Below are 26,677 nucleotides of genomic sequence, written 5' to 3'. Positions count from 1 at the left end.
GAAGGTTGCGACAGATTGGCAGCGGAGAGGTGAAATGGGCACACTAATGACCTGTTAAATAGTTTCTTTTTCCCGTTTATGGTCCAGTAGGGTTGCTTTACAGAGCCTGCAGAAGGCTGTTAACAAGCTGGTATTCCTTGTGGAAGCAGGGGATTGCTGGAGTGCCTAAATGAAGCTCAGTCATGCTGATATGCATTATACAGTAGTGACAAATCGGTAGTGCAGACCTTCTCTCCTGTAGAAAGGAGCATACAATTTGTCCACAGCAATCATGGAAATTCAGTCACAGTGATATTTTATCTGAATAATGGCCTAAATGTCTAGGTTACATTTTCCATTTATAGGTTATGTTCTTTATACTACAGAAATACATTGTTTTCCTTTAGCATTCATCATAGATATAGTTATATTGATCCTGACTGGATTGGTCCAGTTAGGCACATAAGTACAGAACAGACTATTTTGTAGCACAGTTGTTCACATAATAAGCACGTTATGCTCTTTGCAGCAGACCTATCCATTTCCTATTAATTATATAGTATTTTAAATGAGCTTCTGTCCCAATATAAACATAAAAATGTAAATGCATAGATAAACACCGCTTGTTTAAGTTGTTTGTTTCTTCTATATGAATCCCTAGTACAGATTAATTTTATTCTAGTCACTGCTTAAATATTTTTGCTGGCTTGATGGCAGTGCCATTGGTGCGGGGGCACCTGACCCGGCATTTAGAAGCCCCATGCTCTTCCCCGACCCAAGTTCCATAATCACAGTTAAACTAACCACCACCACCACAATAAAACCATGATTACCGAAATTGGGCTGGGGGCGAGCGTGGAGCCTCCAAGTGCCAGCATCTTCTGCTACCACGTGAAATCACACGACGACACGATGATAAACAAAGTTGTCACAAGAGGCCCCGTGCATCACGTGACATCGCGGCTCGGGAGGTGGTAAGAGGCCTCTTGCGCACACAGTGCACTGGACCCCGCCATACACCCAGCTGGCCCTGCTGTTAACCAATGAGTTTTCAAACTTTCCCCTATAATGGATCACTACATTATTAATAAACGTTATTTATTTCACATTTTTTCTAACGCACTTCTCATCAAGAAAACTCAGTATTAGAGTGCGCGGAAGGAATTCCAGATTGATAAAGCTCTGTTTATCAATAAATTAATAGTTTAGTTGACAGAGAGGCCCACAACACATTATTCTGCTTTTAAGGAAATGGTTCATGACTCATCTCAAAAGCAGCTTGTCACAGACCTATGTACAGTATAATATAATCTGGTAAGCATCTGACCTAGGAAAACAAGCATATTTTGAGGAGTTTTATGAACCACAGTGTGTGAAGCTCAGCTTTAAAAGATTTATAACATCTTAACAGTTAACACCTTCTCTGTTTTCTTATCCTAGGATTCATCCACCTTCAGCTCTGGTCCTGTGTCAGGGGCTGCTGGTCCCAAAACAAGTGCTATCATTGGAGAGCAGGGGACATCACCAAAGATACAGCTGCCCCTCAACATGTAAGTTACCACACACTTCTTTGCTCTCATGTTCTTGTTGTACTGTTTTGCTACTTTGCAGAGCATAAAATACAAGAAAGACTAAAGTCCATGTTTAATTATTTGTGCTATTCCATAAAAAACCTTGTGTAGCTGGAAGACACTTCATGCCCAATTTAAGTGTTTAGGGTGGGAAGTGTGTAATGACATAGAATGCTTAAGAAATATTGTCCTAGGTGCCAAAGAGGGATGTTTGAAGCAAGTGCTGTATCGCTCCTCAATTTATTCTGTTTCTTCAATTTGTAACTCCTTGTCCAAGTAAAGTTAAAAAGTAACGAGAGCCGTTCACCACTTTCCAACCTATAGAGATCAGAGCACATTAAACATGTAAAAATGTCATGAATGTTAACTAATTATGCCTATTGTATGTATTATATCATATGTATGTATATATATATATATATATATATATATATATATATATATATATATATATATATATATATATATATATATATATATATATATATATATTTTGTAACTTACATTTTTATTGAAGTTATTCGGGGGGGAGGGGTACAGAAAAGTATAAGGAATGGGAGGGGGGTACAGAAACATAAGGGTGTGGGGGGGTCCATTCATATTGCATACATCACATGACATGGATTACATATGTTACATAACTGGTCTCTCATATCTGACCTTTTCCCTAGGACACTCAGAATTTAGGCCTCTCACATTAGGTCGAGTTTGTCTCTTGGCACGGTGTAGTGTGGTAGTTTGAAGTGGTCTGGCCACTCAATGGGCCTGGGACATCCTAGTTTGAACTCTTCCTCCTTGAATGAGTAGTCGTAGGATGGAGTTGGGGGGGGGGACACCTTTCTATACCTAACAGGCTCTTTGTGACCCATCTTCTAGAGTAATTATAGCAGTGTCTACACCCTGTATGCCCGCTGAGTGGATCCAGGGCTCCCAGGCTGTGAGGAATTCCCTGTAGGAATCGTTTGTCAGACTCAGGAGCTTCTCCATGTGACAGATGAAGCCCAGTCCGTTTTTTATTTTAGATAAGGTGGGGATTTCCGACTGGTTCCATATTGCGGCTAATTCGCATCTGGTTGCCAAGGAAATGTGGGAAAGCAGCCTGTTCTCCTGTCTAGATAGGGCGTCAGACGGTCTGTTTAGTAGGAAGAGCCACGGATCCATATCCAAGTCTACTTGCAGGATTCCCTGGATCCATATTCTCAGATTGTGCCATAACGCTGATACCCTGGGGCAGGCCCACCACATGTGGATGAAAGAGGCCTGGCCCCCACATCCCTTTGGGCAGTCTGGACGGTAGCCCGGGATAAACCTGGAAAGCATCTGAGGCATTACGTACCACCTCATCAGTACTTTGTACCCATATCACTGATTACCGTAGAGATCGAGCACTTTGCTACTGTTTGGAGGATATCGTCCCAGGAGTCTTCATCAATTTCCTCCCCAAAATCATTTTCCCATTGGGTCATATATTTAAATTTTTGTGGGCATGGATGGGGGACCCAACTACCGTTCCATATATACGGGAGATAAGCCCTGCTGATCCCTCGTCTTTTAGACATTGGGTTTCATATTTTGTCAAGGGGTCCTTGGGGCCCGGACTTTGGTAGAAGGCTTTGGGTTGCAGGTACCTAAATATTTCTTTATTTGGCATGTTTTTTTCTTTTTGTATGTCTGCAAACGGTTTGATTTTCTGATCGGGGCCCAGGTTCTTTAATCTAAGGAACCCTGCCTCCCTCCACAATAGGAAACTCCTCTCCGGCAGTCCCGGACTACAAAGTGGGTTCCTGAATATAGGAGTCATCAGGTGGCTGTCAGGTGGTTTTTATGTTTCAGTGATTCCCATAGTCTGAGGGTGTGTCTCATTCTTGGAAGATCTAAGCTAACTCTGTACTTTTTGGATATTGGAATCCATAGTAGGCATGTCAAGTCCTCTCCAGATATACCAGTCTATGTGATCAAACGCTTTTTCTGCGTACAGAACCATAGAGGGGATTTTGTTTTTGAAGGCAAAGGCTATCAAGTCTATAATTCTTCTTGTGTTGTCCAAGGCCTGCCTTCCTGGGATAAAGCCCACCTGATCCGAATGGACCAGGGATAGTAGTAATTTGTTTAATCTGTTTGCAAGAATCTTGGCATACATTTTAAGATCAGTGTTAATTAGGGAGATGGGTCTGTAACTCGCGCAGTTGGTCGGGTCCTTTCCTTCTTTATGTATTAGAATGATGGAACACCTGCAGCATATTGGTGGGGAACTGAGACTCAGTGAATATTGAGTTAAAAAGCGCTTGCATATGTGGGCGAATTTTTTATAATAGATGTTAAAAAAGCTATCTGGGCCTGGGGCTTTCGAGGGTTTCAGGTTCTTGATTACAAATAATAATTCTTCCATATCTATGTTTTGGCCTTGTTTGATATTGTCCATACTGGAGATGGAGGGGAGTTCAGCTTCCTTGAGGAAGTCTTCTATTTTTTTGTTGTTGAGGTTTTTACATTGTGAGCCGTTTTGTTCCCGTCGTAGAGGGAAGAGTAGTATGACATAAATGCTTTACTTATTAGTGGGGGGCTAGATGTGAGAAGGCCAGATTTTTGTCTAATAGCTTGGATAGATTTGCTCACCTGTTTTTTCCTCAATTTTGCTGCCAACATTGTTCCAGATTTATTGGACTTCTCGTCTAATCTGCTTTTGGATCATTTCAGGGAGTTCTCCGCTTGAGAGGTCAAAAGCAGGTTCAGCCCCAGTTTTGCCTCATTAAGGCTCCCCAGCGTTAGGCTGTTTCCATCTCTCTGATGGGCCCTGGTGACCTATCTATAGCTGCCCTGCCCGCTATCCTATCTTTAGCTGCCCTGATTTCATCTTCCTTCTCTCTCTTCCTTCCCGAGGCCAGGCTGATAAGTCTTCCTCTCATGGTTGCTTTATGAGCCTCCCACAGGGTGAATGATGAGGACATGCTGTCTTGAAATAAGAAGCTATGTCTTCCTCCACTAGTTCTCTTAGCTCATGAACTTTCAAGAGGGACTCGTTCAGTCTCCATTGAGAGTTTAGTGGGCGGGTGATTAAGCCTGAGCACCGGACTTCTACTGGGGCATGGTCCGACCAAGAGAACACATGTATCTTGGCCTGCGAGATTCTGGGGATAAGTCTTTTTGGGGCAAAGATGTAGTCGATTCGCGAATAAGAGCCGTGTGGTGCAGAGAAAAATGTGAACTCTTTGGCCAGAGGGAACAGTTCTCTCTATATATCACATAACTGCAGATTCTTGAGCCCTTTGAGTAGGACTCTAGTGTCCTCCTTCCTATGGCTTGTTTTGGGGGCCTGTTATGTCCATCTCAGGGCTTATTGCCAGGTTGAAGTCTCCTCCCAGGAACACCTGCCCCATGGCTACCTTTGCAGGATGTTGAAAAATCTGGATAGAAATTTGGCGCTGGCCTCGTTGGTTGCATATATGTTCGCTAATGTTAGGTCATGTCATGAGTGAGCCTGCCACAATCAGGAATCTACCTTCCCTGTCTTTCCTCACTGTACTGGGCTCGAATGGGATGGAGTTCTTTATCAGTAGGGAGACGCCTCTTTTTATTACTTGGGCTGTAGTGTGGAATGTCTTTCTAAACTGTCTATCGAAATAGGAAGGCACTCTACATTGTTTGAAATGTGTCTCCTGAAGTAGAATTATGTCTGCTTTTAGTCTCTTGTAGCCTGATGTCTTTTACATGGGTTATTAAAACCTTTCACATTGTGGGAAATGCTGTACTTGTACAGTGACATTCAAAACTAAAGCTGTCTCACATTTTAATCTGGTCTGTAACTGATACATACGCCTACAATATATATTATCTCTAACTGTGCATACACTGTCTTGTATATAATGTACTGTATAACCCTTTTCACTCAATGTAACTATGTATTTGTAACCATGTATTTGTTATTATAACTCTGTGCCCAGGACATACTTGAAAACGAGAGGTAGCTCTCAATGTATTACTTTCTGCTAAAACATTTTTATAAATAAATAAAATAAATGGCAACGCAGCGCCCCCGGTTGGGGGGGGGGGGGATATTAAAGCGGGGCACAGTGCTTAGTTACACTTCTGGAGTAATTGAATGATATCTAAATCATTGAATGTTATCAGATTACATCTTAAATTACTTTATTTGCTGAAACATTTGTTACGTTTTCATCTTATATGTTTTTGCCTGGTCTAAAAATGAACAAATCGTGTGTGGCAAGTGTGGAAAACACCAGCATGAGACGAGTTATTTGCAGGACCCTGCTCCTCTCCTGTTTTCTCTTTTTTTACTTTAATTAAACTCCTATTCAGCGTCTGGATGTGAGCAATGCCACCTTTGGGTAAGAAAGGCTTAATGACATGTTATTTGAAGCTAACACAAGGCAGTGCCCTTAACATGCCACTTAGCCAACGCTAATGTGACAACATGGCCTTTGTTTATATAGCTTTGTGGATTCGTGTAAACATTTTTCGGAACATAATGGCCGTTACTGATTTTGCTAACATGACGTTATGAGCTCTGACTTAATGGATCTTTGTGTATCTCGGCCCATGTTTTTCTAAGGAGAGCTAAGACCTTTACCATAGGACCCATTTAAAGGGGAAGTCGCATATAAAAGGCTGACTTCTGTTCAGCAATTTAATTGGCTTCCTAAAACTAATTTAACCATGCTAAAAGGAAAAATGTGACATTTTTGTTTATCTGGAAATTAAATACAAATTGAATTTCTAAGTTGGCTTCTCAATGGGGGAGAGTTTGTCATCCAAGTGTTTTCTTTAGCCACCCTTAGTCCACCCTCTTCTTATCAGATGACCAATAATGCATGTACTGTAGGTTTGGACCTAGCGACCAGCCTTCTTTTTTAACAACTATCTTCAGAAGTAACATAGGAACTGGATTACAAGCTTTGATCCCTTAGTGACTCCTTTGTATTAGTATAATAATAATAATAATAGAAAAACAAAACTGCACACACCAAAGACATGTAAAGGGGCGAGCAGGGCACTGCTACCTGTCAGTCCGTACTGCAGCCGGTCACAGCACACCCAATCCTGTTTCACTACTGTGACATCAAAGCAGGATCGGGCGCTTTCACCGACTGCAGGACTGACTGGTGTGTTAGTGCAGTTCTGGTCAGTTGGGAGGGGGAGCAGTGAGCGAGTTGGAGGGGCTGGGGGAAGTGAGACGGAGAGTGCAGGACTCTGTCCACCTCTGCCCTTCAGAAACCAGCTACAGAAGAGCTCCAATGTTGCAGCATTCTTTGGAGCTCTAGTGCTCATTGCTCACACGTGTACCCTCCTCCCCCTGGCTTCCTTAAAAGCAGACTACTTCCACTTCCTGGTTGCCAGTTCAATGTGTGTTGTGCACCAAAAGGAGCACACCTGAGTATCTGGGAGATATGCTAAAAGGATATGCAAAATATAGGAAAGAAGCCAGGGGGAGTGTTCACCCCAAGTATGATTAGCTACAGGTGTGAGCAGTAGAGATCAAAAGTATGCTACGGCAGTGGTGTGGCTCGCTGCTTGAACTGCTGCTCTAATAGCAAAGGCAGTGGGTTCTGATCTTGTTAGGCCGGACCGTATCCATCTTCCTCACATGGTGTCTTAGGACCTGGCTTGTGAGTATAGGCCTTTTGGAAATATTTTATGGAGTGTTGGGTTTGAGTCATTTAAATATTAAATAGGTAAGAGAAAGAAAAGGATCCCTTCCACAATCTGCTGTAAGTATCATAACGCTTAACTTTGAATAATAATAAAATATGTTGTGCTATCTAATGTGAAAAAACTGTCAGTGCCACTAAATACAGTGAGGAGATAGGATTAGTGTATCATATGAATACCCTCAATCTAAGTAAAAAAGAAACTACTAATACAATCTGAAATAATTTAAAAAAAGTAATCAAAGTACTGAACTATCTTCAATACAACTACAATCCCCCACTGCACTAATAACCAACCCCAAGCTGCAACTAGTATCCAATCATTTACATAAAATCTGTTTGAGGTCAGAAAATATCTAGTTGGTTGTAGTGACTGTTATAGAGATAGTGTGATGCACACCTATCTGCAGTCGAATCCGTCCCTCTGTCTTCTTCCGGGGCTACTTTACAGGGATTAGACACAGTAGTGAAGTGAGATAGGAAACATACAATAGGTTAAATACCAATTGGTTTCCAAGACAAGAAGCACTGTACTTAGTAAACTCAGAAGAACGTAGGGCGTCACGTCAGTGACGTCACTCGGAGTGGCGACATCCTACAATATCATATGAGCAGGCTTGTATTGTGCAGAGGCATTTATTCCGGTTTTCTGCTACACTGTTTACCATTGCTTTGGAGATTGTTGCAGCATAAGGGACTGTGTCTAATACTTTTTCCTTTGATACTATTGGCAACAAATCGTGTGTATTTAGTGTTGGTTTCTCAGTTCATATATATGAGGAGCAACTAGCAGTGGCTAACACTGGGAGTATTAAAAGGGTTTTCACGTCCGCATTTTGTGGTGATATACAGAGAACATTATTACTAGTGATTACCCTGTACTTTAGACATCACCTCTGATATCTCTATTTGTGGCAACATTATATATTACTGATAGTGTTACAAATACTCATTATATACAAGTAAATAAATTGAGATAATAATTAATGATACTTACCTTATTACTACGATAATTATTCATATCAGCCACTAAAATATGGGGATTTTTAATAATGTATCTGTGTTTTTAATGATCTATGTAGACGTAATAAAATGTTATTATTTTTGATTTCCCCGGTGATTCTGGGATACTTACCAGTTTTCCGCAGCATATCTGCAGGACCATTTGTTTTTGTCCATCAGTAGACTATATATGTTTTGAGTGCTGTATAAAGGGGGAAAACTTTCTGATCAAATTTTTTTTGATCGACACTCTCAATAAACTCAGAAGAAGCATAATGTTTGTGAAATGTGCATCGGTTTTAGTGATGTCAGTTTGTATGAAGTCACCAGTAGTGACTTCAGTGATATTATGTGGAAGTAGAAAGCAAAAGTATGCTGCTCTCCAGCAGCTGGGTGAGCTCACTGCTAGAACTGCTGGCCTGAATAGCAGTTGTTGTGGGTTATTATCCTGTTGGGCCTGAATAGCAGTGTGAGTCATTTAAATATACATTGTACAGTATGTCCCATTAGTATATCTACCAGGTTTGAGGGAATATATATAGCCATTGTAACACTGCCGGAAGAAGAGATCAGTGTATCTTGAAAGCTCGCACAAATAAAAGCATTTTGTTAGCCACAGAACGGCATCATCTATTAGTTTTTGATTTTATATATATATATATATATATATATATATAAAGAAAAAAGAGCACAAACCTCTAATAGTAAATGTCAATATGGACAAGTTTAATAATAAACAGGGAAAACCAAAGTCCCTATATAAATGATATGACAAATGAGAAATAGGAAGCAATAAACATATAATGTATAAAAATGCATATAAAAGATACCATAAAATGTACGATCAAATGCTGAAATAGACCCAATGGAGGAGGATAAGTGATGTCAAATTGAAAAATCACTAAAAATAGATGGCTGGAAATATGCAATAGGCTGAATGAGGCAGGTAGATATTATGTAGCACAATGCTAGTTCAATCCTAACTGAGGATATTGATAGAAAAGTGTCAGTGTGTAACCAGCCCTGTGGTAGTATTAGAAAACACTTGCAGGGAGAAATGGTATAGGAACAATCTCACCAATCTCTCACCTTCCAGGATCATCTACCTCTGCTGTGAGATTGGTGAGATTGTTCCTATACCCATTTCTCCCTGTAAGTGTTTTCACGAAATGAGCCTGTTTCGAGAAGCGGTCAATGACAATGAGAATAGTTGTCATACCGTGAGAGGGAGGAAGCTCCATAATGAATTCCATGGATAGGTGTGTCCAAGGACTGGAGGGTATCGGCAGCGGCTGCAGATGCCCACAAGGCAGTGTTCGAGGAACCTTAGTTTGGGCACATACACTGCAGGCAGAGCTGAAGTCGTGCACTTTCGCTTTTAATTCTGGCCACCATAAAGTCCTCTGGAGAAGCTCAAGTGTTTTCTGGACCCCCGTGTGGCCTGCGAGTTTTGATTCGTGACCCAATCATAGAATCTCCTGCCGAAGAGAAGGGGGAACGAAAAGCTTGGATGGAGGAATGGAGATTCCAGTCGGCTTTCTGAAAGCTTTGGTGCATGGTAATAGCGGACAGGATGTTAAATGGGGGAATGATGGGACCCTTAACCATAGAGTCTGTGTTGAACATGGAGAACTGACGGTATAGGGCATCAACCTTCACATTCTTGGATCCTGGGCGATAGGCGACCATGTAGTCAAAGCTACTAAAATAAAGAGTGCCCATTTTTCCTGACGAGTATTTAGCCTGCGTGCCCCCTCGAGGTATTCTAAATTCTTATGGTCCATAAAAATCTTGACTAGCACGGCGGCTCCATCAAGAAGGTGTCTCTACTTTTCCAGAGCCATTTTTATGACTAGGAGCTCATGATTTCCCACATCATAGTTGTGTTCCGCAGGAGAGAAGTTTTTGGAGATGGAGCACAGATGTAGCCGACCCTGAAACTCACTTCTCTGTGACAGGACTGCACTTGCTCCAACATCAGAGGCATCAAATTCAATGATGAAAGGGCAAAGAGGATCGGGGTGTTTCAAGATGGGTGCAGAGACCAGTTCATGTGGTCTACCTGTTTCTTGATCATGGCCGTGATGGGTGGAACGATATTGGAGAAATCCCAGATAAATCGTCTGTAATAGTTTTGAGAAGCCAAGAAATCTCTGGATAGTTTTTAAGCTTTTTCGTACCAGCCAGTCCAGAACAGCAGAGACCTTGACAGAATCCATTTCTAGGCCCTGGGCTGAGATGATGTAGCCAAGAAACGAAATCTGGGGTTTCTCGAATTCACACTTCTTGAATTTAGCAAAGAGATTGTTTTCTAGGAGGCGCTGAAGGTCCACCCTTCACTGATGATGATGATGATGTTCCATGGTCTTAGAGTAGATGAGGGTATCATCAAGGTATACAATAACGGAAGAGTCTAACGTGTCTCTGAAAATCTCATTCACATAAAACTGGAACACTGCTGGTGCATTGTATAAACAGAAAGGCATCACCAGGTAGTCGTAATGTCTATTGCGTGTGTTGAAAGCGGGTTTCCACTTTTCACCTTGCTTTATACTTTTAAGATTGTAGGCCCTCTTAAGTCAAGTTTAGTAAAAAAAAAAAGGTTGCCCCACGTAAACGGTGAAAGAGTTTGGTGATCAGAGGAAGAGGGTATCGTTTTTACGGTAATTTTGTTCAATACATGGCCTCAAGGATCTGTCCCTCCTTTCCACAAAGAAGAAACCTGTACCTACAGGGGAACAGGACTTGCGAATGAAACTCCGCTTTAGATTCTCTTCAAGGTATGTCCTCATAGACTTAGTCTCAGGCTCAGAAAGAGGATACATACGTCCCAGGAAGAAGATCAAAAGCACAATCAAAGGGACGATGCACTGGTAGTTCTCAGTCTGTCCTTTGTCGAATACCCAGCTGAAATAAGAGTAACAGCCTGGGCATGGCTAACAGTTCAGGTAGTAGAAGAGTCCCCACAGGATGACAGGTAGACCCCCAAGCTAGTATCTGTCCCGAGATCCAGTCAATCCGGGGGTTATGAATACGTAACCAAGGAAGCCCCAGAATGACTGGAAGGGATAACGTCTAGCTGGAGGAACTTGTGGTGCAGAACACCGACCGTGAGTTTGAGTTGAACGTCTCTTGCGAAACAACTCCAAGGGCACGTCTCTTCTCCAGAGAGGATAATGACTCGCTGTGCTAAGGCTTTTTTCATGACCATACCTGCAGTTCCAGAATCTACGAAGGCCTTGGTTGTAACTGAATGGACCTGCAAAGATAAAAATGGATGGGGATCATTAGGCGACTGGGAGATGGGAAGAAGGTGCATATGCCCAGAGGAAACTCCCTTATTTGTGCTGGGCACCCCCATCTCCGGATTTATTAGGACAGGCTGCTACCATATGGCCCTTCTGCCACAGTTGAGGAACAATCCCAAGGAGCGACGGCGCTGCTTCTCCCGTTCAGTGACATGAATATTGCCCAACTGCATGGGCTCTGTCAGTTCTTCCGAAGCTTCATTAGGAGGGACCTGAAGAGGTAGAGCCAGTGGAACAGACCGGAAACTGCGAGACCTATCCTGCTCTTGACGTCTCTCCCTCATCCGAAGATCGAGGAAATTGCAAAGGATGATCAGGCCTTCTAGATTAGTGGGAAGATCCCTGCAAGTTAATTCATCCTTCAGTTTCTTCAGAGAGCGCAGACGTGGAGGTGCTGACGCCGACAGCCACGAGGATCGGAGGATCATGGCTGCAGGCGTGGAATTTTGCATCAAAAGAAAAGTTGTTCGGAAGATTCGGGTGATCCAGAGTGGTGTGTGTGCCCTTACAGTACTTAATGCTTCAAAGGATTGGGAGAATGGGAGTGTACTGTATCTTTTCTCTCCCATCCTTTGCTTGTCTGTCAATTAAAAATTGTATTATAAAAGAAACAATGGAGGAAGCGCTAAAACATTTTAAAACAGTAAAAGTATATATAAAATTATAAAAACACTGATACAAGTAATCTAAGAAAAACCACACACAAGTAATTAAATAAGATCAGGTGTCAGTCCTGCTGCCACAGTCCAAATCAGGGGATTTCCTGGTCCCCTCACAAAGTCTATCGAAGGAAATCTGGACAAGTGTGGCGCAAAGGGCTGTAAGCAGGAGAATTTGTATGGAAAATTTACCAATGCATAAGGAGGTAGGGGAAAGGAGTAATACTTAGCTCCAGTACAAGTCCTTAGAGATGGTAGATAGGTTCCTCCTTTTGTTCTTAAAAGATGTGGAACTGTACCTTAAGAAGAGGAATAAGGAAAACAAAATAGTGCAATAATGTTTTAATGATAATAAAATGAAAGAAAAATCATATTGCCAACTCACAAACACACGGATTGTTAGCGCTGTTGAATATTCAGCCTACCTTCTTTGTAGTACAGGAAACCTCTTGTCCAGGCACTTTATTACTACAGTTTTGGTTGTCAGCTTCACCGGGGTTCAGGGAAGTCCTCCTCCGGGGTTCGTCCGTTCCCTCCGTTGTAGGATTCCCTCTCTCTTTGCTGTGGCGCGAGCCTGGTGCTCTGGCGTCGCTACATAGACAACATGCTTATTGTTTGGAGAGGAGTTATAGAACCCCTAGAAGCATTTTTTACACATATTAACCAAAACAAATGCAATCTAAAATTTACAAACACTTTACTGTAAGTAAAGCTAAAATCGAATTTTTGGATCTAGAGATTTTGGTGGTACATTGCAGCAACTACTTACTAGCAAGTAGTAGTCACAAGGAATCCTGGCTGAGGAACATACACCAGGGTGAGTTTAAACGTTCAAGGACCGAAGATTTTTAAGAACAAATAAAACCCATGTACAACAAAGTTATTAAGAGAAAATACAAAACAGAGGTAATTGAAGAAGCCCTGCATAAAGTAGAGAAAATCAAGAGAGGAGATGCTAATTCCCATTCATCAGAAACTACAGTAAACAAGCCACTAATATAACAAATATACTCAAAAGACATTGCCATATTCTACGAAACGATGAATGGTTAAAAACAAATCATTCCTGGGAACCCAAAAGTAATTTTCTCACGTGCACCAAACATTAAAAACAAATTGTTACCGAGCTGCCTAGTACCTAAGAAAAAAGCATGTTTGCTCACAACTGGCAGTGGAGGCTTTCACAGGTGCCTGAATTGTAAAGCATGTAAAATAAACACACAACAAGAGACCAATAGCAAAGAGTTTTATTCAACCAACATAACTAAAAACGTCCATATAAAAAATAACATAACATGTAATGGAAAGCATAGGAGTTGTCTGTATACTAGAATGTACCTGCAAATTACAATATGTAGGAAGAACAAAAAGGAAACTCAAAATCAGACTGGGGGAACATACTAGAAACATCAAAAAGGGATTAGAGAGCCATAGCGTCTCAAATCACTTCAGGCTCAAACACAACTGCGACCCCAGCCAATTCAAATTCTGGGGAATACAGCATGTCATTGCAGATTGGAGAGGAGGTGATTATATTAAGAAAATATCACAGCGAGAATCTTTCTGGATTTTCACTCTCTATGAAACTATGGCACCTCTAGGACTGACTATAGATTTTGATGTTGTCTTTCTTGTAAATATTACAATATGTATATTACCTTTCTCATTTAGCATGCATTTTCAAATGGAAATTTTTCAAATATATTTTAAATTTTTTTTACTACATCATAGACACCCTATTTTATATACTTAAGTGTCTTTGCCCATTTAATATATACCTATTTTCCCCACAAATGTAAAAAAAAAATTTTTTAGATTTAACTTTTAAATGAATCAGTCTCATTTCTCCGACTACTGCCCTGCTTTTTTGTAAGTCACAGGTGAGTTTCCCTCTCCCACCAGTGACCCGCAATTTTATCACTTATTTTAAGTTTTTTACATAATAAAATTATTTATTTCAATTATATAGTATGTTAATTTTATAATATGCCTCACCATTTTTAATCCACACATCCTCTTATCTTTTTATTTCCATACATTTTAATCTTTGTCCAATTAGGAATGCTGTAATCCATTTGAACCTTCCCACTGAATGTAAACAACCTCTGCAATATACAGCATCATGTCATTAGTCTTATGTTAATCAGTGAATTCCAATTGCGCATATATAAACCACCATCAGATGCCCAACAAACTAACCCCTGAGGAAGAGAACAGGATTCTTGAAACACATAGGGTGTCCCACACGAGCCCACCATACCTGACGAAGTGACGTGATCGGAGTCCCAGTATCAGGAAACAGAACTAGCTATACGAAGCTCGTGTATCTCAATAGCACAGGAACCAACTAACCAACATATAGTCCGGAGTGGCTCTTTGGACTGCAGCAGCCCGCAGAGAGAGAGGAGGGAATCCTACAACGTAGGGAGCGGACGACCCCCGGAGAAGGACCCCCCGAACCCCGGTGAAGCGGACAACCAAAACTGCAATAATAAAGTACCTGGATAAGAGGTTTCCTGTACTACAAAGCTGAATATTGTTTGTGAGTTGGCAATCTGATTTTTCTTTCATTTTATTATCATTAAAACGTTATTGCACTATTTTGTTTTCCTTATTCCTCCTTTTAAGGTACAGTTCCACATTTTGAGAACTAAAGGAGGAACCTATCTACCATCTCCAATGACTTTCCTGGAGCTAAGGCCGCGTTTATAGTGCCGGCGACAGCAACGGTGACGAGACCGATGACGTCACCCGTCGCTGTCGCCACTACGAAAGTTAAACTTTAGTTTTAAGCGACGTCGCTGGCGACAAGGCCAGTGACGTCCTGAAGGGGGTGGGCAGTGCTCTCCGATTGGTTTAGAGACAGTCACATGTGGTAACTGTCTCTAAAAATCAAATTTTCCCGGCTTCAAAATTTTTGGTCACGACGTCGCTCCGTCACTGTTGCTCTTACTGTAAGCGCTTGCGACGGAGTCAATGGATTTGTTTTGGAGCGACGTTGCGTCGCCGTCGCCAGGCACTATAAGCGCAGCCTAAGTATTATTCCTTTCTCCTACTTCCTTATGCATTGGTAAATTTTCCATACAAATTCTCCTGCTTACAGCCCATTGCGCCACACTTATCCAGATTTCTTTCGATAAAAATTATATTATGCTATGTCCTTTCCATATATTTTTTTCAAGCGAGGAGGCGTTTGCATAGGCATCCATCTACAGATATTTATGTGGGTGCTTTATTCACTTACCACCATGGCACTTAATTCTTGTTATTTTTTTGGTTCCACTCTATTGCGCTTAATTTTTCACATTTATCTTATGCACACAGTCTCTTGAAACTGTTTTTTTTTTTAGCAGCACAGAGGAGCATTATTGTATATACTATTGTTTTTGTTAAAATTTAGTCTGTGCTTCTTTTTTCCAATTCTGGGGCATACAGTAATAGTCACCTGGTTCGTTGGCCATATTGGTATCCTGAGAGAACCCTTATAGATGTTTACTTAAGTTAATATCATATTATAAATAGCCTAACAGAGCTTAGTAAATCTGAACAATAGTGCTGACAGTGTAAGCAGCGCTCCACATGGAATCTTGCAGGCACAATCAGTCCCCTTAGCAGAGAACTTGCGATCTAATCTTGGTGCATAGAGTATAGTTGTGGCCATTTATAACACCTCCACTATGTGCAAGGGATAATAATCATGTTTAGTATCTTAATCCCTACTTGCAGGATATTTATGTGCTTAATTTACTCTTCTGTAACTGATCATATTATTCTACGTTAGATGTTGTTTTAAAACAAAACAAAAAAAGGTATGCTTTATTTAATCATTCCAAAGTACAAGAAACAAGAACAGTCTCTATCCAGCAACAACAAATACTACAGCAAGCTATATGTAGTTATGGCTTGATGATCAAATCATAAAATCTGCCCAAGGCAACACCACACTGTGAGAAATAATGGCATCCCCTTCATTCATTTTGTGGGAAAACCATGTACTTCTTCTTATCAACATCAATTCATACGTTCAGGCATAAAAAAAAGTCACTTGGAGGATTTTTGTAATAACTTGGGATAGCAACATAATTAAGATGGTGATATGAGATAGTAACAGAAATGAAGGGAATCTAATATGTTGGCTGGTATAACATAAGCTGCTGTTTGAGCTGAAATTGTAAAATGGCACAGCAATAGCGAGCATTACTTAATACCTTTACTACTTAAGAACTGGCATGTCTCATTCAACTGCTTCACTAGGTCCTATTTATGAAAACGTACTTGCAAGTGCTTGGAGATAAGAAAGGTGTTGGAGAGTTAATAAAATGTAAAAGCAATAATGTTCAGTATGATTTGCTGGCACTAGATGAGTTATGAAAATATTAATCTCTACCTCTATAAACAATGCTTTATGCTTTCTTTGAATGTCTTAATTATTGCTCATTCCTGGCTTGCCTCCTTCTCTCACACCGCCGTGTATGGAGGTAGAACGGGGTGGATTTTGCTACAGTGACAAAGGGGCAAATGTGAGAGACACCGAGGAAGATACAGTAAGATAAGAAGAGTCACAAAAGCAGAATAGGAAGTGATTAATTTCTATGATACATTTTTATTAGATAATAACATATACAGTACTAAATACGTTTGAGGGTAGAACATCTTAGATGCAGTTAGCGTATACACAAGCAAATTGATCTAGAGAGAATGCTCAGTTTAGTGGTACCGTAGCATACTGTAATTATCTTTGACGTTCCAAAATTTCACCCTGTGTTAAAAAATGTTGTTTTCTACACTCTGTTGAATCGCCACTAAATAACAAATAATATTATTGTTAGGCATTTGATCCTGCATTGTTATTATCACTTGACCTTGATAGTTGATTGTCCCTCTTACTCATGTCTTTGAAAGTCCCAAGAGATCATCTTATGGATCTGTGCATCATGCTGCTAAAATGTGGAACTGAGGGATGTTGTTAGGAGTTGAGAAGGAGCATAATGTAATTTGTTGGCATTTGACATGCTGTGTCATGCTTATGCCATTTCTACAGATACTTAGCCCTCTACGCATACAAACCACAAAAGAATGATGAGTTGGAGCTACGCAAGGGAGAGATGTACAGAGTCACTGAAAAATGCCAAGATGGGTGGTTCAAGGGGACATCTCTCCGGACAGGATTGTCAGGCGTCTTTCCTGGAAATTATGTCACCCCTGTTTCCAGGTGAGAAGACAAAATAAATAAAAGGGAATATATAACATTGACAATAATTCTCTGAATCCTTAACAATACCATTAATACTATTGCCTTTTTGTTTCTTTTATTTTCCTGCAGGTGGTAGTTTGAGATAATATTCTGTTATGTAAATAATACGTTCGCTTTCTTGAAATCTAATACTTCCATTTATGAAAGTCTACTGAATTACCAGTGTAGCATATTTTTGCCAATGTCAGCCTGCAATTACCACTGCATTATCCACACGTATTTGCTATTTAATGCTACAGAGCTATCTCCATGCTCTCAAATAAAAATTTGTTATAATGGCATTGTGTTGTCATAGTAACGTACATTCCTGTGGGATTTATATGCATTTATTCACAGTTATTACTAGTAAGAACATGGTAAACAAAATTAATTCCAAAGGACCAGTCTAGAACTAACACTGCTGATACATAGAATTGCTACAGTTGTATAGCTGATGTGTAATTTTGCTGCTGCAGGTTTGCAATTTGCTTATAATATTTATCATTTTACACTGGTAAGCACAGCAGGCCCATTTTGTGTAAATCATTCGGTAAATAGCAAGGCCAGACGGTTTTGTGTACAATGGTCGTTTCAGAGCAATAGCCTTGGCACAGTAACATGGATACATGTCCACCACAAGTGTTCCTGGGAAACACTTTGTTAACATTCTTAACCCATTGTAAACCCACAGGTTAGAATTATTACTCACTGAAATCAAGCTGGAGGGGCATACTGTAACTGTACATTAAGTTCCCTTTGCATTTCCTTTAAACAGATTAATTTGATGTACGCAATGTTTGTCTGACTGTGCACAGTACAACAAGCTGCATGCATTTAATGGAAGTGACAGTTATTTTAAAAAGGCAGTTACTTCCTGCTAATTTCATTGAAGTTGTTCAGGCAGATCACATTAAAATTATCAGTGGGAAAAATAGAAAAACGGTAATGTAAATATAACACAGATAATTGCTTGCAAAATGCACAATCATTTTTAAATCTTTCTAAATAGTTCTGAAATGACTAAAATACTCATGTGACACATCTACTACTCATTATTTGTTTCCAATCTAGCCACTTTTGGGAAATGAGTTGAAGAGCACTGCACTACATAAATGATTGTGGGTTGCAAATTATGCTTGGTTCTCAATTTACATATCAGATCTAAAGTCAGTCCCACCTACTGTAACTACATTTTGGTGAATCTGCAGGTCTACATTTTTAAACATGAAATAGACTTATAGAACACATGGTTTAAGAGCATAGTGTATTAGGCAGCAGAAAATCTAACAGATCAAACGGACATAAACACATAGGTTGAATAGAAATAGAGGTAGGTTGTAAAAGTATGTCTGTGACAGCTAAATAACTTTAGTTGCGTCATTTTACATAGTTACATAATAGATGAGGATGAAAAAAGACATATGTCCATTGAGTTCAACCTATGTTAAATTTAGACAACATATACTTATCCTATATTTGCAATAACAGTATTTTGATCCAAAGGAAGCCAAACATATCCATGTTTGTATAACTTTCCTTTCTAAAAAGCTGTCCAATCTTTTTGGAACAAATCTATTGTATTGATCTGCCATCATAGTTTCCATCTGAAATGAATTCCACATTTTTACTGCCCTAATGTAAAAAAAAACCTTTCCTTTGTTGCTGGTGATATCTCCTTTCCTCTAACCTTAAGGGATGACCCTGTGTCGTTTGTATTGCCTTTGGGATGAATAGTTCTTTTGAAAGCTCCTTATATTGACCCTGAATATATTTGTATATAGTTATCATATTCCCTATAAGTCGCCTCTTTTCTAATGTAAACATTTTGACAGTAATTCAGCTAGTCTCTCCTAATAACTCAACATTTTCATCCCCTTTATTAATGTGGTGGCTCTTTTGTACGCTTTTCTAGTTCCATAATGTATTTTGTATGGAGTGGTGCCCCTTAACTGTACTCCATACTCAAGGTGTGGTCTTACTAATATTTTATACAGTGGCATGCAAGATAAGATCTTGCTTGTCTTTGCAGCTATTGCCTGATTTTGGACAGTATTGCTAAACCTGTTTTCTACAAGCTCTCCTAAATCCTTCTCTATCAAGGATTGACCTACAGTAATTGTAGTAATTGTTTATTCTGGTTTCCCAAATGCATAACCTTACAAACCTCAACAGCCATTTCCCTGGCCAAGGTTCTAGTCTGGAGAGAGAAACTACATCCTGCTCTGATTTTACTACTGTAGCCAGGTCCCCTCTTACCTCCTGGACAGGAGGAGGATGGCTGCAAAGTTGTCCGGAGCGCTGGAGCTCCACGGCGTACCTGGCAAGTGGGGGTTGCCATCTTGTGTGTTCGCGCATGCGCAGTAGATGCCATGCTCATGCGCAATAGAGCAGAGTGTGACAGCCATTACAGGTGGCTCCACATGTGAGCGGCAAGAGCAGGAGCAGCAGATCACTGAATATCTATGCCAGCTAATGCAACTGCAAGAAAAGCCTGACAGATACAGTGAACTACTGAAGGTTCAAATAAAGACAGGGGCCCCAGAATCCCTGATGGGATGGAGTCATCCAAAGCAAAAAGGCGGAAAAAGAAAAGCGGATTTTCACTTACCGTGGAAGGAACAGACAATTCCACAGATCCCGCAGAGAAAAAGGAGGTCTGAGATGCCCTGCAGCCTAGAGAAAATGGAGGAGTCGTCACGCGGATGACAAAATATCCGGAGGGCCCAAGGCAGAAGTCGTGTAACCCAAAGAAGTATCTGTCCAGTGCCAATGGTGAGGAACCCTCAACCTATCATACCAGGGAAGCGGAGCCAGAACCAGTGAGTGATGATCCCTTGAACAGCCCTGAAGATGCACTGCAAGCTGCCAGGCATAACTGTGATCTGCTCCATGAAAAATTGAAAATGGAGATAGAAAATAATGCTGAGCTACAGAAGACTGTGCTCGCAATTTACTCGGCGGCCAAGACCGAATTGGAGGATCTAAGGACGGATCTAGATACTGCGAACACTACTATTACCGCTATGGAAGAAAAGCAGAGCAAGTCTGACCGAATGATTGCTACTCTGAAACAGAAGTACAGTATGAGGAGCCACTGAAAGAGATTACAGTCTTTCAGCAAGAGGTTCACAATTGCCATAGAGAGGTGGAAGTCTCTCAGAATGAGGTTCACACTCTCCGCATAGAACTCAATGCCTCAAACCAGGCGGTCAACAGTGTCCGGATAGAGGTGTACTATGTATATTAATGGCGCTATATAAATAAAGACATATAATACAATACAATATCCCAGAATGAGGTTCATACTCTTCGCATAGCACTGGATGCCTCACACCAAGAGGTCTCTAAAATGGAACTTCACAGTCTCCCTGAGGAGCTTGACATCTCTCAAAAAGTATCCTCAGTCTTAGTATGGATCTTAAAGTCTCTCAGAAGGAGCTTCAGACACTCAACCTAGAGATAGAAGTCTCACGCCAGGAGACCGGGAGTCTCAAATCAGAAGTGCGTAAATGGAAAGAGGACTACAAGGAGTCCCTGAATATTACAGAGATTGCAATAAGAGAAAATACAAGGCTGAAAGAAGAAAATTTGGATTTGACAGACCACGTCAATGAAAAGAAGGAAAAGCTGCACGAGCTACAAAAAATAAAGAAACTATTGGAAGATTAAAAATTGGAAGCATTGGAGCAACACACACAAGCAGATCACCTTTTGCAGAACCAACTGCAAGGTCTGCGTATGCACCTCCAGAATGCCGAGGAGAAGCAACGAACTCTGCAGGATGAAAATTAGCAGGCTGCTAAAGAAGTACAAGTGCTGCGGGAATGTCTGATTACCCATTGTGTCCCCACAGAGCAGCATGAGGAACTGAAGGCTACCCTGAACAACACCAGAGCTTTGCTGGAGGCCAAGCTTAGAGGCCAGGTAACTCTGTACAAGAAGGAGTACAAGAAGGTCCAGAAACTGAGGCAAGCAGCTGCGGCCCTAGCGAAGAAATTCACAGTGCTCCACAATATACTTAAGGATATGTGGAAGCAAGCTCAGAGAAATCACAGTGAGGAGATAAAGACTCTGAGAGGAGAATTGCACGATGCAATCAAGAAACAGGGATCTCTCGTGGATGAATTAAACTTGCAGAAAAGCCTAGAAGTAGAAGAGCTTGAAAGACTGAGAAATGAGAAAGAATGAGATTACAGTACTACAGGAAAAGGTATTGACCCTGTCCAAGAATCGGTATCACACAGCAACTAATACCCATGAAGACAAGGGTACAGTTAGAGCTGGGGACACCGCTCATCTGCAAAACGAGATTGCATAGTTTGAACGTTCTTAGCAAGCACTAGCTAAACCTTCAGCTGCCCTACAGGCAACAAATAAAAGTATGAGTGGAGAATCAAAACCAGAAGAATCCTTCTCTGATGAAGCTGAGAAGATAGGACATTCTCTGGAAATGGATGTGGAATCGCAACTCAATCCCAAAGAAGCTGAACTGGCAACTGCATTGAGTAGAAAAAGAAGTGCAGAAGGACAGCTTCAAGAGCTGAAAACTGAAATAGCTATTCTTGAATGCTCTTTAAGTAGTACCATGAAATGGCATGAGGCTAAGGCCCCGATGCATGCACCTGCACGCACGCCCGCCCGCCTTGCGTCCTGGCAGCGTGTGCACGGCGATCTGCGCTCTGTAGGTTTCTTATTTCAGTGCCGGGGTGTGTAGCCAAAGCAGGTCGGGTGGGCGTGGCCATGATGGGGGAGGGGCCCTGACACAAGCACAAAGCAAGGGTATGAGTATACAGGGGAGAAAATATGTCAGGGGAGCTATATCAAGTCACACATTTACAAAAGAAAGAAAGAAAGAAAGAAGAAAGAAAGAAATAATACTACTGCAAAACACTAATGAAAGTACAAGGTAACAATTTTATGGTTTCATAGCATGTTAATAGACTGCAGCGGGAACCAGAGGACACACTTGTCAGCTCACCCCTCCCTCCCCATAGTCCCCCCCCCCTGTTTATCTCCTCCTGCAGCTTCCTGGTTGATCTAATGATTGCCTCTGATTGGCTCCCTGGCGCACCATGTGACACATCGCAGCTCGGGAACACCATCCTGTTGTAGCCCCTCCTGGCTGACACTTCACAGTATGTAGTGAGCCAGGGAGTGAGGTAAGGAGCTGGTGGGAGGTGCGCATGCAGCTGCGCGCACCGCCGATGGTAGCGGGGACCTATCCTTAGATAGTAGAAATAGATTCCAAACATCAGACAGAATTCAGGAGTGAGCTGACAGAGGCTTTGCAAGACCTGACCAAGGGTTATAAGGAATGGACATTTAGTGCTAAAATGGAGTCAATGGAAAAGATGGTGAGAGAAAGCTATTTGCGTAAATGCTTTGTGACTGCTGCCATACAGTCTGCCTTCAAAGAGAAGATCGCCCGACGGTGGGGAAATCTCATGACCACGCAGTCCATAGAAAGATTGTATTTGGAAAAATTTCTCCTCCAGTGACTGAGGAGTGCTGATCTCAAGCACCTTCTGGAGGAGACACTAATAACCTGGTGAAAGGGCTCGAATCCCAGCGGGACTGAGGGTTTTTGTACTCCATCCACTTTCATTCGAGCCGCAGAGATATCGCTAGTGAGAGTGGAAGGATGGGCTTTGGCCGTGGTAAGACCGAGTTTCTCCACAAACAGGGGAGTATGTAACAGGGACTTATCACTGTTGAGAAAAACTGTCTCTAAATCCAGCAGTGGGTTGGTTAATTTCACAAACAATCAACCAGACTCCACCTGGCTGATTAAGACTGTTAAAAAAAGCCTGTTCTGAGAAACAGGAAGGAGATTTCCTTAGCCCACAACTACTGTAGCATTGACCAGAGGAACAGATGCCTTGAGCTGCAGAAGGACTGTATGCTGATAGCAAGACAAGGGGAACAGACCTTTGTGTCCTATACATGGACATAGCACACAAGGGTGCTGACCCAGGAGAGCGGAGAGGCCTTCCCCTACAGCTACAACAAACAGATAAGAGACTTTCTTCTTGGACTTTTGTAGATCTATATGTATATATGTTTGGGGGTGGTAACTAGCTTAGCTACCCATCCGTTAGAAAGGGATGGAGTAAAGGTTTAGATATCCTCCAAAGCAGAGTAGGCCTTTATTTTGTTTATTTTTTAATGTTTTTGCCATGTTAAAGGAACAGGCGCAATAAAGCCTCATTTTAGTTTCACCTTAAAACGGTCTCCATTGCGTACCTCTGCACACATCTCTTACACTCGACCATGTAACATCTTTCATAGCAACATTTTTGTGCTAAATTATTTAATTTCAAAATATATCTTATTTAATAATAATAAGTGGGATAATGTTAACATGTTTTATTTACTATCAAATGATATAGCAGAGGTGTTATTAGTTTTAAAATTACTTAGGGAGTGTGATTTGTATAATATATCGTACTGTAGGTCTCACAAACTAACCATATGAGTGCCATTAGGTCACTAGTTCAATTTAATTCTAAATTGACCTGTTCTTTTAGAGGGTTCTTAGAAGCTACAGCTGCCTCGTGTTAACATGCTTTCCTGAGTCTTATGCTTCATACAATTTGCTTACCACAATTTCATAAATCCGACTTGAATACAAATTCTACTTTAATGAGGTCATTATTGTATGAAATGCCAAACTGTGCAGTTGGATTACCACTGTGAGCAAAACGCTTCATTTGCATGCAAACTGCTTCAAACTTTAGACAAACTACCTGTTTCCTACCTCTACGAAATCTGGTGGGACACAAATTGTCTCATATGATGGCTTTTATGCGGTAGTTTGTGCCTTAACACTATTTGCTAAATCGTGCCCTCTGTTTCAGACATGGACTTGAGGTTGCTTTTTAAAATAAAACTAATAGCCTAAAAGTACTTTATATTTGATGTATATTTTTTCATATGTTTGTTCTGCTTGGAATGCTGCTGCTGCGGCTGCTGCTGTATCATGAATCTTGTTTTACATTTGTCTATTCTTTCAACAAAAAGTTGCCATTTGTGTTGATTCATTTAATATCCAGCTATTCCAGTATTTAAAGGCAAAACAAATTGAGTTGTTCCTTTTAAATGCCAGTGTGGTAATGGAACAAGCAAATTTTTGGTGAATTCACATTATAAAACAACGTGTTTTTAAACAAAATCTCAATTTCTCCTGTGCTTCTTGGAGCCTCAATACAATCCGTATATGAATTTAAGCATCTAAAATAATTTAGCATTTCAGTTTCAGTTAATGCATATAAAGAAGCAACATGAGAATGCTCAAAATAGTGCGTTACCTAAGGTAGCTTAGTTTAAAAGAAACACAATTAGGGGATTTAAATGCATTGGAGGTTCATTTGGAAATAAATAAACAGATGAACCTGAAATAGTTATACGGGAGAAAAAATATATACATAACGGTGCTAGAGAATAGCTGCTTCGCAGACAGCCATTTTTACACATCAAATAGAAGAAATAACTATTAAAGTTAACTAGGAAACTTAAAACAGTATACTGTAAATGAATAGCAACCTTTTATCTGTTCAATGAAAATCTAAATGACCTAATTGTGTGATAACATGTGATTATTGTCTCAGAATTGCATGGCACTATTGGCACCATGGCATTATACTATTGTTACACGGGGATCTGGCATTTTTTCTCTTTCTGCTGTAGGCTGCCTACTGGACTTGTCCAGGCAAGAAATTGTACCATAGGGGTTCCTCTGGCAACTAGGGGATCTCCATTAGCTGCCCATGTGTCCACTGGAGGGCTGATAAACTGTACATCTGTGGTCAGGCCTGTTCTCCCGATTACTGTGCCTCAGATAAATCCCCATCAAGATTCTTCAATACCCTCTCAGAACAGCTGCATGAAGATCTCTGCCCAGCAAGCTGTCAACCAGGCCCGTAATGCTATGCAGACGGGTAAGTCTACTAATTGATTTATATGGCTCTTTGCTCTCAGCAAAGGCATACATGTACTACTGTACTGTATACTTGATGACGTAGATGACCGAATATGGTCCTCTAGTGTTGCCCCTCATGTAGAGACCCATAATCGGGCATCTACGTCATCAAGGAGTAGGATAGACCGGAGTCTGTAAGAGCTGCTCTGGGGAGACACGGAGAGAGTTTTTCTCTCTGGGACTCCTCTGCACAGCTGTTACAGACTGTCTGTCCTGGAAGGATTAAGACTGCTTTAATCCTCCCGGGTCACAAAACTGACTGCTTTTGGTTGCCGCAGACCAACCGCACACGGGCCGCAGATTTCAGCCTCTTGGTCCACGGTCACAAAGTCAGTAAGTCTTAGTACATCTGTATACTCGCATTACTTCGCACAAACACTGCAGCACCGGTTGTGCTTTCTCATTACTACCTAAAATACTAACAAATAAATAAATGTTTTTTCTTAGAGAAGACTGATTATTTCAATTGGTTATTCATATTACTATAATATGCTAGAACAAGCTGAAAAATGTGTGGTGATAGTAGATAAAACACACTTGTTAGTACATGCACAGACTATAACTATAAATAATTTATTCTCAGCTCATCCAGTTTATTTTTCTCCAGGACAAAAATGTTCTGATATTTTAGTTTAAGGCAATGAATAAAACGCATTTATTTTTCACTCACTGGTTAACTTGTTATCCAAGTCTGAGGTTTGTTTGCTACGTGATTTTAGGATGTGTGAGATTGATACTATGCTTGAGAATGATATATTATGTATTCTTTTAGCTACTGATACCAGCCGGGGGAGCTTCATACATAACTAGTGATCAAACAGCATAGAGAGAATTTGACATTTCTTGATGCATAACCTAGCAAATCGACGCCAAGTGAGATTAAATGAGCCTTGGTGCATGTTACAGGTACCTGATTTGGACTCAAACCCCCAATAAGCTTAGTCCTGTACTGTAGGTCTATAGAAAGGTCTTCGTGGATGGAGTTATAGTGAACAGAGCTTTCAAAACATTATATGTATCTCTGAATCTTGGGGAATTTCATTCTTTAATAAGTTTGTGGAGTGGAGAATGCCTGATTTGTTGTAATCCGTGGCTATATGAGAGAAATAGTTAGTGATGCAGCAATTCTGCACAGTGGAGCTGCTGATGTCTTCATGCTTCTGATGTTAGTATTCAACTGGGCTTACTAATTAGACAATGGTAGAGATCCATTAACGTAAAGGTAGTGCTTATAACTTACATTTTGTTGTAAGAAAGTGTTTCTTACCTGACACAAATTGA

At 40.8% G+C, this 26,677-nt stretch overlaps 1 protein-coding gene across 4 annotated transcripts in view; it reads left to right on the top strand.

The window, feature by feature from the left end:
* The window catches only part of SH3RF3 (SH3 domain containing ring finger 3), a 425,668-nt gene that overhangs the window by 339,002 nt on the left and 59,989 nt on the right, over positions 1-26,677 (top strand). For all 4 annotated transcript variants that reach the window (XM_075590306.1, XM_075590308.1, XM_075590307.1 and 1 more), the window contains 3 exons: positions 1,420-1,529; positions 17,227-17,397; positions 25,105-25,355. In XM_075590306.1, the coding sequence (XP_075446421.1) occupies positions 1,420-1,529; positions 17,227-17,397; positions 25,105-25,355 (532 nt within the window). The remainder of the gene's footprint in view (positions 1-1,419; positions 1,530-17,226; positions 17,398-25,104; positions 25,356-26,677) is intronic.

Source organism: Ascaphus truei, chromosome 3, assembly GCF_040206685.1.
Source record: "Ascaphus truei isolate aAscTru1 chromosome 3, aAscTru1.hap1, whole genome shotgun sequence".
NCBI classification, from domain to species: domain Eukaryota; kingdom Metazoa; phylum Chordata; class Amphibia; order Anura; family Ascaphidae; genus Ascaphus; species Ascaphus truei.
This window is presented reverse-complemented; position numbering and strand designations above follow the sequence as displayed.